The 11,940-nt window shown below is 41.0% G+C and overlaps 1 protein-coding gene across 1 annotated transcript in view; it reads right to left on the minus strand.

Moving 5' to 3' along the window:
* Positions 1-284: 284 nt before the first annotated feature.
* Positions 285-11,940, minus strand: part of SLC1A7 (solute carrier family 1 (glutamate transporter), member 7) — a gene marked incomplete at its 3' end in the record, with an annotated part of 44,895 nt that continues 33,239 nt past the window's right edge. The window contains exons 6-8 of the mRNA XM_009071994.1: positions 10,646-10,745; positions 9,124-9,357; positions 285-515 (exon numbers count right to left, since the gene is read on the minus strand). Coding sequence (XP_009070242.1) covers positions 285-515; positions 9,124-9,357; positions 10,646-10,745 — 565 coding nt within the window. The remainder of the gene's footprint in view (positions 516-9,123; positions 9,358-10,645; positions 10,746-11,940) is intronic.

Below are 11,940 nucleotides of genomic sequence, written 5' to 3' on the forward strand. Positions count from 1 at the left end.
ATATATTATGTATATATAAATAGTAAAATGTTCCAGCCCTAGAAAATTATCAATGGATTGTTTAAAATTAAAAATGAGAGTTATGCTCAAACAGAAGCAGGTTTCCTGGTGTCCACATGCTTGTATTGGACAGGACCAGCACAATTTCTCTTTGGACAGCCCCTGATCTCTGCATTACTTCAAAATAACCATCTATGAGGGAAACATCCCTCAATAATAGCACACGAGTTTTGTTCTGAACATGGCCACACAGGCAAGCTGTAAGTGTCTCAGAGTCACAATACAAGCAAATGACAGAATGTAGGATTTGAGGTTTATACCTTATAGTAATAATCTGCCCAAAGTCCAGCTCATAGTTGTTTACTTGTGCAATAAAGATTGCAGCCACGGCCTCGTAGAGAGCTGTCCCGTCCATGTTGATGGTGGCTCCCACGGGCAGCACAAACCTTGCAATCCTCCTGTCCACGTGGTTGTTCTCCAACAAGCACTTGAAAGTGATAGGCAGTGTGGCTGAGCTGCAAAACAGCAGAGAAGCACACATTGGATTGTTGCTATTTCTGGGGAATGCATGAGCTGCAGCAAACCTTCTCCAGGCAGGGGAAATTCAACGCTAACCATCTGAGCATTGCTCCTCACTCCTCGCTCTGCATGTGTACTCACTCGCTGTGTAACTCCATCCTTTGCTTCTGGGAAGATAAAGATGCATAAATACTGCAGTTAATGCAAATTTTGCTTCTAAAATTAAAAATATTGTTCTCTCTTCCCCTCTTTCTTGAAGGAAAGGGACACAAATCCCACAGAGGCAGTGCTGTACGCTCAAATGCAAGAAGAGGGAGCAACACCCTGTGCAGCTTATTAGCAAAATCCCTGAAAACTGCTGTGCATTCATGGCTTCTAAAAAACGTTTCCTTCCAGCCCTACCTCATATGTCAACAGTTTCTTATTCCTGCAAGGGATTAGGCAAAGATCTTATCAACAGCATGCCTGAAAATAAGAGTTACAGACCAAGCTCCTGTGCTCCCATTTCCAGTCTGGGACAGATCTGCTCATGTCCCTTGTGTGATTGTATACCAATCACATAATTGCAGGTCGTATAATAATGTGTACTTATGCAAATGAGGTGAGTGTGTGAATTGGAATGCAGTGGTATAAGACTGTTTGACAGGTACTGATTTCAAAATGAGCTTGAACCCTTCAAAACTTGAACCCTTCATTTCATACCCTAAAAAAACAAATCTGATTTTTGTTTTCATTAACCGAGACAATTAATACAACTCTGTATGGTTATAAATTTTCTCATTTTCAAAAGCATGCACACATTTTAAAATAGCAACACACCAAAATGTGTTTATTTCTATATTTTATCAGCCTTTTTTGTAACAATCTGCATTTTACCCAGTGGAGTCACATTCAGTAACATGTGCTGAGTAATTAAACTGGATTCAAGAGAGTGAGGGTTTTTTTTTATGACACATCAGTTTGTATGGAAAATAAGTAACCCCACTGCAGAAAAGATAAAAATGGCAAAATATTTTCCTTGTAATGACACCAATTTTAATATACTGCTCAGTATCTGAGACTATTTAAATAGTTGTAAAATAGAAAACTCCTTCAAAATTATTCCAAAGTTCTCTCTTAAAAAAGTTAGTTATAGGGGAAATATTGGTATCATGATACTAAGGCCTTCAGTGTCCTGTTCTCATGTGATTTACATGCCCTGAGACATGAAATATAGATATCTTTCCACCAGTTTGGGCAGTTCAGATTGCTCTGTCAGTGTGTGTTGTGAACCTCACATCAGCAATGTGGCTTCAATCCCTAAATCTTATAACAGCCATTATCTGTTCTTAATTGAAGATAATACATCTGATCTACAAATTCTTCCCAGTCAGTTACAAACGACCTACGAAAGCACAGAGAGATTCTGAAAACTCTGATATCATAATCCCAAGTTTGCAGGAATGTGTAAGCAAAATATTTCTGTGAGTAGGAGTTGTTCTTGTTGTACTTGTGCAAGATGTTGTTTGAGGAAAGTAACTGTTTGGAAAGAAAAAGTAGCTTCCTGCAATAGAAACACAAAAGAAAAAAAAAAGAAAGGCTATGTTTTGATTATGATATCTCTGTTTTATACAACCTGATAAAGTCTGACTGGTGAATGATTTACTACAAACTGGCAGTCACTGCCTGAAAATCTGGACAAAAGTCTTTCTCTAAGTATGAAAATAAATTGCAAGGGCAAGAAAGCAATAAAAATCTGATGACCTTTAGTAACTGGGGTATATTAAACTTTTCAATTCTGGCAGTCCTAATATTTTATCACTATTTGCTTTGAAAAACAAACACAGTAAAACAAAACTCCCCAAACATGAGATGTCATTTCTCTCTTGGCCATGCCTGCCATTTTTCACACAGTCACTTATGAATGACTGACATTCTCTGTTTCTTGTTTTCCATAAGATGTTCATAAAACAAAAGACTGAGGCTGTGGCTCACAGCCAATGTAGACCTGAAACCCCTGGTGTAGCTGCACCTAGGAGCAGATCTCCACAATAGCACTTCTAGCTGTTCTAACTGTAGGCATGGCCAAGAGGCTATGACTAAGCTTACTATTCACAGAATCACAGAATCATCAAGGTTGGAAGAGACCTTCAAGATCATCTTAGTCCAACCATCAACCCAGCACCACCATAATCATCCCTAAAAGGTATCCCCAAGTGCCACATCCAGATGTCTCTGAAACACTTCCAGAGATGGTGACTCCAACCATCAACACCACCATAATCATCCCTAAAAGGTATCCCCAAGTGCCACATCCAGATGTCTCTGAAACACTTCCAGAGATGGTGACTCCACCACCTCACTGGGCAACTTGTTCATTGTCTCCCTTCCCTGCAGCTGCTTCAGTTCTGGAGGGTTACTTGATTTTAAAGACAGTCTTTCCTTGGTCATTTGGCTTTTCTGTAACAAAACCATGTCTAATTTCTTCCCTAAAAGGTATCCCCAAGTGCCACATCCAGATGTCTCTGAAACACTTCCAGAGATGGTGACTCCACCACCTCACTGGGCAACTTGTTCATTGTCTCCCTTCCCTGCAGCTGCTTCAGTTCTGGAGGGTTACTTGATTTTAAAGACAGTCTTTCCTTGGTCATTTGGCTTTTCTGTAACAAAACCATGTCTAATTTCTTTGGGGGAAAATAGGAGAAAAAGGTAATCTTGCAAGTCGTTTCCACCTTGGCCACACTCCAGCATACCAGAATTTTAAGCCTAAATGCCTTCCTGTTCTGAGGGCAGAGAGCTGAGCTGTGAAACGTGCAAATTTTAACTGACTGCCACGTCCCAATTTGGTTGAGATGTGACAAAGGTTGTGCCAAACAATCTCACAATACCAATGGCACAACCAGCAAAATCTGTATCTACTTTCACTGTTGTAAATAAAATGTGTGACACTGTTTTTCCAAGAATTCAGCTTTTAACACTGTGCACTGTCTCACAGAGTCCGGTGTTTCTTTCACTAAATTTTGTGCTGGTTGAAGTAAAATTTCTAGGGCACATAAATAGATGTTAGGTTTGTTGTTTGCTAAGTATTATAATAAAAAAGAAAAAGGGTGGACTGTAAGTGAAAAGATTATGAAAAACCTCACATGAGATATTGAAAGGAAGCAAATTTTCGGGTCACAGATTCTTGTGCCTTCCTAGCACAGACACCTACTACAAAGTCTCACTCAAATTTATGACACCACATCTTAGAGCTAGTAGGATGTCTGTCCTAACTACTCCCACTGAAAGCCTTCCCAGAACTCACTGCTCAGACAAGAAATTTGATTTACAATCTAGATGTCCTCTTCTCAATTTACGCATTATGTGCTTTATGCATTTCTCCCTGCACAATCAGCTCTTACAACACACATTGTTAGAAATCAACTTTGTCATCTCTCAGCCTGGATTGACCCAATCAGACCTTTTCAAGTCTCCTCTTACAAGATTGCCACTTTGCATCCCTGATTACCCTTTCAACACCTTTCAATCTAAATTAACTTTTCCTGGATACAAGTGTCCATAGCTATGTGCAGTATCCTAGGAGAGGTTGTCTTGTTCAATGATGGTTCATTTTTACTCATAAGGTATCATCTGACACTTACCAGAAAAACATGTGTCTTATTTAAGGCTTTGGCTGTTGTTGACGTATAGGTGGCAATGATAAAAAAGTTGCTATAATAAAACATAATTTCAACATTAATAGTTTGCCTTTTCAGTTAAATTAGGTGAAATTTGTTTTCTTGAAAGCTACTTTATCTAGTGTTAAACACTGGAGCAGTAACATGAAAAGCTGACATTTAACATTTATTAGGAGGAAAAATACTCTAAACCACTGATCGTAATCTCTTAAGTCTTTTAAAAACTGTCCTAAAGCTTTCAGCTGAGAGGTATCTTCTCCCAGCACTAACTCTAACAATTAAAAATACATTTTCAGAGTCTTATCTCAATTTTGGTATAAAATGCTGCAGCTGCAGAGACTGAGCATAAGCTAACGCTGGATCAGGCCAAGCTCTTACTAGTGTGAGCCACAAAGAGAGCTAGTCACTGTGGAAGAACAGCTGTTCAGCCTGCTCTGTTTATCTTATCATTCAAATGCATTTTGATATTTGCTCCAAAAAATCAACAAACTGATCTCATCTCCCTTTTGCTAAATCTGCCTTTAATTTACACTGTGCAATAGACAAGATCTTAGTGTTTCATAAGCGGCAAAAACGCTTGAAAAACTCATGGTTTATCATTCATCTTCAGTGAAGATGAAAATTGCTTCTTTTGAAGGGATGTACCACTGGAAAGATGCTGCTTTAATTCATTAATGATATGGAAAGATGACCTAGAAAAACAAAATTCCCTCTTGCCATTGGAATGAGGAAAGCTAAAATCAAGAAGAATTTTGCCTGTAGGCCAAATACTGCTTTTCAGTGTGGAAAGAGGTGACATGATCAGGGGCAATGTGGGGGAAAGAAAGCAGCAAGTGAGAAATCCACAGCCTGAAGACCCCAGAGCAGGGCAAGGTGGGCAATGGCACCTCACTGATGCAGGGAAGAGGAGCTGCACACCTTGCCGTGGACACCTGGTGCCAAAGCCAGCCTGTACTGGGGCCAAGGGTTTGCCTCCAGGGCTGGCTGGCCAGGACACTGCTGCAAGGACCTGTGCTAGTCATGAGGATCCAGCTCACTGTGTCCTAGAGGATGCACCAAAGGAATAAAAGATCTGCTTCTCTGTCCCTGCCTCTCCACTGGTGTATGTGCAAACCAAAATATTGTGCTACTGGGATTTCTGGAGAAATATAAGGGGCTGAGCATGCTGTGCAGAGCCTCTCACTGAAGGGAAATGAGTGGAAGTAATGCTCAGATTCATCACAAGCACTGCCCTGAGATGGCTGCCTAGTGGCTTTCAGGTTCCCTTGGAAACATTCTGGGCTTTTGTAAATGGTATTGGTTTTGCTTCTTGTAGTTTGATTTTTAATTTTAAAAATAAGCTTCTCACAGGTGCAGCCTATCTGAAATGAGTATCAGCACACTGATCCGTGGTTTTTGTTCTATCTTTAGATGTAGACATGAAGTGACACAGAAATATCTCCAAGAAACACATCAGTATGCTTAAAACCAACTCTCGGTTCTCCCCTAAGATGATCTGAAAATCCAATACCCACATGATGAGTGTTATATAATGCCCCGTGGCAAGTCTTATTTAACCAAATACAGATGTGTTGACTGTCAGGAGGAGCAGCTCTCCTGTCCAGCACCAATTATTTGTGCATGTTCTTTTGGCAAGAGCTCAGTTATGTGCAGTATCCATTCCTTTCAGCGTAGTGAAGGTGAAAAGTTCAGCTATCTCAAGACAAGGCACTGCTATTTGAGCAGAAAAACATTAGAAACCATGTTGGGCCTGGGTTGGATTTGCAAAATATACACACTCTTAAGAAGGGAAAAACAGACCTAAATCCATTGAACATGTTTAAGCCCCAAATCCGTATGCTCAGAGCCTTTCCCCAGGACACACCATAATGTTGTTGGTGCATTAGCTTTTGTCAATAGCTGTCATTAGCTGTCAATAAAGATACTAAATCAAGTACTGAAGCAAGTCCTGCTGGGGATTCTCGACAGGCTGAGCTGCCAGCTGGTGCCAGAGCTCTGTTGCCAGACCCTCTCTGGGCCTATACATATAGGAGTCCAGCTCTCCCAAGGAGGAGGTAAGTTCCAAGACGAACCGTAGCCATCCTGTGTGGCTGAAAGTTTTCTATTGGTTAAGCTCTGCAGGCACAGTGACTGTGATGTGCAGGCTTTTGCAAAGAGCTTGCTCACATTTGCTGAAGAGTGTACATGTTCTTCCCTTATGCTTCTGCAACTAACTGAGAGAAAAAATAACTGATCTAAAAGATCTTCAACCAACAAATGCTGAACTTCACCAAGCAGTAATATAACTTCAGCACTCATGTGTAGAACAGGGAATCAAACTCCTCCATCTCTTTGTAGATCTGGTTGTGTATTTTGGTGACTACATATCATGTCTGACTTTCTGTGTTATTCCTATGATTGATGACACTGTCATTGGAACATTAATAACCTCAATATATACCAAAAGCAACATGGACCTAAACATGTCATGAACTACAAAGAGAGCACTTGATGATTGCAAAGTGGTTGATAGTCTCAGAGCTAGAGACAGGGAGGAGATGGGATCCAGTGAAGAAACAATGAACTGCCTTGATAGGAATGGGAAACTGCTTTTTAAAAAAGCACAAGCCCTAAAAGTTTCCAGAGCAGTAAAGGACTAGTAAATTGGTGATGAAATCAAAATGCAATGCTGGTGCATGATATGGAACATTAAGAACAGTAATCTTTTTGAAATGGTGGAATATAAGCTGGTCTTTTAAGTCTTTACCAAACCTCCCTTGTGAAAGGCATCCATACTCATGAAAAAGTTGCATTTTTTTTTTTTGCTTGTTAATAGAAAAGAAGAGGAAAGCACAAACTCATCTATTGATGCTAAAGGTAAAATAAGGACCAAGAATTTATCTCTTTGTTCTTTTTTTTTCCCCTAAAAGAGAAATATTCAGATTAAAATTTTAGGAAAAATTATCCCTTTCTAGAAAAGAAAGAGGATGAGTGGAAGGGAACAGATTACAAAAGCTGAGTTGCTAGCAAAAGAGTTGTTCAGAAACATAATTCCTAGAGGAGCAGGGCAGATAGTCAAGTGTGTCAAATGTGAGCCTGATGAGCCTCTTCCAACACTAACATCTTTGTGTGCAAACTTAGCATCCTACTTGAATATGGGGATGTGACAACATCTCAAGCTACAACCTTTTTCCTTTCTAATAAAGAAGCTTGCCTTAATTATTTCAGTCTAATTAGAGTTTAAACACCACCCTGCACGGAATTTTTTGTATGTTGCCCTTTACAGGTCATTTTGGAGCAAACGATTATACACAAAAACACCTAGTAAAATGAAACATGTACTGAGATACTAATTCCCTCCTCTCTTTAATCCTATACATTCCTCCTGCTGTTCCAACCACTGTATGCATATCCACAGTGAGAAACAGTCTTTATTAGGCTGTAAACAGTTATTTTATATCAGTATTTGTCTGACTGCTTCCTGAGGACTTTTTATCTGTCCTTCCTGTCTTTTCCTTCTGTAATCCCACCAATTACAAATGCACTTTATTTCTAAATGGGTCACTCCTTTGTGGGAGAGATTATGTGAATTCTTCCTGAAGGAACTTGGGAAATTGTGGAGAAAAGTAAGATTAGATGAGAAGCTGCTACAATCCTGTTGCCTGAAAGAATATATTAGTTGTCAGAGCTCAAATTATTATAGAAATATTGTAAGATGAAAGAAGGAATTGTATTTAAGTATAACTAGATGAAGTACTCCCCAGTCACTATTATTGATTAGAATACATATTTTGGGGTTGACAAAGCATTTTAGTTTCTCATTAAGTTTCTTTATAAATAGATGTTCCCAATTTATCATTGATTTTGTACTAATCACTAATTTGAAGTCTAAATTAGGTAGATGAAGACAGGTGCTTTCCACTGTCTGTCATCACTTCAAAATCTGCATAAGTATTTTCCAGTCTCTGTAAAAAACCAAAAATAACTTGAAAAATCCCAAAGCAAAAATGAGATAAAAGAAGGGCATATTTTCCTTTCTTTAGTTCTCTTCCTTTACAGCTGACAGCAGAAATAGTAAATCTCCAAGATTTGCTGTAGGACCAATTTACCTGGTATTTTCCATTTGTACTGTGGCTTTTGCTACTGCACAAGAAGAGACAGGTGTAGCTGCTCCTATTACCTCAGAGTAACAAGCCTCCAGCCACAGGTGCCATGAAACTGTGTTGTCATATTGGCTACAGGGAAATGTTACTTTAGTTGTCATTCTTGTCTCCACTCCATGCAGGGCAATTCCAGCCCTTTCAAGCATGTCTCCTGCACCAGTTTATCTGTGTTGGGAGTCATTTTCATAACCAGTTCACAAGCTGTTTCCCATTTTCACTATACCTTCGTTCAGCTTCGGTTAAAACTCATTGTACATCCTCCCTAAAAAGGATGCAAACAATATGATTCCTTGAGCAGAACAGCTAAATACTTTCCCAGAGCTGGACAATAGCTTCCAACCACAGTCTTTCCTTAATGTACCAAGAAACAAAGGCTAAGATCAATAGAAAGGGAAAAATGCTTCCATATGACTGAAATAGGAGGTTCCCCACTAGTACCAAAAATGAAGCCTGGACAAATTGTGTGTCCCTCTTATATATTAACTTTGTAGAAACACAATATTTGCTTTTGTAAAAAAAAATGCCCTTATTTCTGTTCTAGTTCTCTAAGAAAAAAATAGTTTTGTCCAATAATTTTTAACCTGAGGGAAAAACAATATGACAAACATTACTGTCAAATGGCTCCCACATAACTTCCAAATGTTGAGAGACATGTTTTGTAAAATTATACCAGTGAATTGCACCCAGGCCATTGTTCACATACAGATCTATCTGCTCCACTGCAGCTACAGAGTGCTGCTCCCAAGGGATAGCTGTAGTAAGGACCTAGCAATGATTTAATTGCACCTGTAGAGAAACTGCAATACCTGGAGGATGTGGCCAGAGCAATGAGCAAGGCTTGAAGGATCCCTCTGAGGAAGACAATGGGATTCTTCTTGGTGATGAAGAAGTACATCATTGGCAGAATAAAGAGCCCATGCACCACTAGGCCACACACCACCGTAATGGCATAGAAACCCAACTTCTTCCCAATGGCTGAGGGGTCATCCATTTCTAGGATTTTGCCAGCAATTAGGAACACAATTCCAAAAGGAAAATACCTGAGCAAAAAGAAAAACAGTCATTATTAGGAGACAGCTCCTTTCCATCAAACGGTATGAGCTGGGAAATCCTTCCTGCAGCAGTGCAAGCCCAGCAGCCTGTCTGGGTACCACTGTTCTGTCAGACTAAGCCCCTCTCTATCACGTGAGAAGTGTGCCCAAAGCACTGGGCCAAACAACCTTTTATGTGGGGTACTCAGCACCACTGAGGTTATGATGCTGGTCAGGAATGACTTTAAAATGTTTTGGTTCAGAAGGCAGCTCTGACTTTTTAGCTTAAGGCAGGTAAGTTATGGGAAGAGGAGGAATGAATCTAAGCTCTGCTCATGTGCTTGTGCTCATGTAACTGTCCGTGGATTTTAGCTGGAAACTCTTAAGCAAATGTTTTTGTTGCCTTTGGAAGACATAGGAGAAACACCAATATACATTAGACATGCTCTTGGACTGCCTGGAAGTTTGATTTGGGGCAGATAAATAGGCAGAAGAATAGTTAGTTTCTGAGCCCACTCTGGACAGCTGTTTTATCAAAACTGAGTGCTTCTGTGCACAGCTACATAAAAAGCCATGGGTGCCAAAGGAACTTAAAAAACCCCAAATCTGGGGCCACCCAGTCGTTTTCCACTTGCAGCTGTGTCATACCCAGAGTCTTTGCACTTCGTCCTCATTCTTCCAGAAATCACTACCCCCTCGGACCCATTCAACCAAGTGATTATTCCCTGACCCAGTTCAGTCAGACTGGACCAGGTAGCTGGATGGAAAGGCTGAGTGCTGGTAGTGGTTCCTTGCCTCATGTCAGGCTAAGCCACATTCTGAAGGGTGGGGAAGATGCTAAGCTGACAGTTGTTGTTGCTGGCAGTCATCTACTACTCCTCTGACCTTTGGGGCAGGTGGGTTGGCTGGTCCAGCTGGGTCTACAGCAGTGCTGTAAGGGATTGAAGTACCAGCTTGAGCACCTCATCATGCTTCTCCTTGGTGTGGGCTGAGTGTACCATAATTCCTCTCAGCATGCTTGAGGATTGGCAGTGTCCCTAGGGCATACAGCACACCCCACCCAGCTATATTTGGGAGTATCACAGAGGGTACTCCCTCTGGCAAAATGCTAGTACAAACCAGGGACAGGATGTGTGTGTATCTTCCTTCAGGTGTTAGGGCCCCACAAAACTAAGGATCATTCACCCTCATTTATTTCCCTGGAAATAAGTTTATGAGGTTTCTGTGCACTCTCTTCTGTTGAAATGTTCTTAATCTTTTAAAAAAATATTTATTCTCTTATTAAACAGTTACTTACCAAACAGCAACCGCCACTATCTTCATGACAGATTCATTCAAACACTGGCAAAAGCTGACCAAAGGAACTCCACTGTCCCCCATTCGTCCCAACATTATCCCTGCAATCAAAGACATTCAGGTTCAGTTTCTCAGGTGCCTCCATGCAAAGCCCCAGTGCTCTTCCCTCCTGCTGTAAGTCAAAGCGACCTAAGTGGGAGATGATGGGATGAATATTCATGCTAGATAAAGAGATGTGAAAATCTCACCTTGAGCACAGGGGAGCCAGGCCACAGCCCTGTGCTCTGGCTCTGTGCTCTCCCTTCCCCACCTGAGGGGTTTTTCGTTTGCAGTTCCCCTGAAAGTTTCCCTGTGGAGGTATAAATGTCTGCACTGTAGATTTAGCCCCCTGATAACAAGTCTGTGTCTTTAACTATCTTTCATCAAGCCCTGAGAAGGATTTACTTGCTCTGAGTGATCCAAGGAAGACAAACTGGAAGACGTTTTCCTAGCAAAGGAAGCTGTCTCTGCCTGCAGTCAACCTCATTGCTGTGTGCTGCCTACAACTGGGCAGCACCCGTGAGACACTTGAGAGGCAAACCCAGGAGTTGAGGTTTGCTCTGGTAATGGGGAGTTAGCAATGAAGTCTCCACCTAATTTTAAGAAGTTATCTGTCTACATAATAATAATCAACCTTTATCATAAGCCAGGCTTTGCAAAATTGGGGGAGGTAAGGAAACACAAATTCATGGCAGGAAAAGCCAAACTGCTACAAGGACTAACCAGTAAAGAAGAAAGCAAAGAAAACCCACTTATGTAGACCCTGTGCTCAGAAAGAAAATGAATACAGCTCTGGGATGTGTCATCTAACCATATATTCTCCAGACAGTGTTAGTTTCCAATAATGCATATAAATGAATGATATTTTCCTATAGTTAATTATCTGCCACCCCTCCCTGAAAGGATTACAAGTGGTCGAATTAATTGCTCAAGGAAACACTTCAAAAACTCTCTGCACCAAGTGAGACTGCCTTTGAAGGGAGCTGCATGGGGAAGCAGGGGCCTAGGAGTGGGATGCACTGCCACTTGCTGTGAGTGTGCAGTGTCCTTGCTTTGAGCAGCAGCACAGGCTCTGTCCCCTGGAGCCCACATCTGCACTTGTGAGCCACGTCTCAGGCAGCTCTGCTTCCAGGGCAATTCCCTGCTGAGGCAGGGAGGGAGGCTGTCAGCTGCTTTATCCAGGGATTTCACAATAGCAGTGCATTCAAGATGTGAGTCTGTGAGACTGTTAATATTCATCTAAGCTATAACTTTTAG

This window comes from Acanthisitta chloris, unplaced genomic scaffold (assembly GCF_000695815.1).
Source record: "Acanthisitta chloris isolate BGI_N310 unplaced genomic scaffold, ASM69581v1 scaffold37653, whole genome shotgun sequence".
NCBI classification, from domain to species: Eukaryota; Metazoa; Chordata; class Aves; order Passeriformes; family Acanthisittidae; genus Acanthisitta; species Acanthisitta chloris.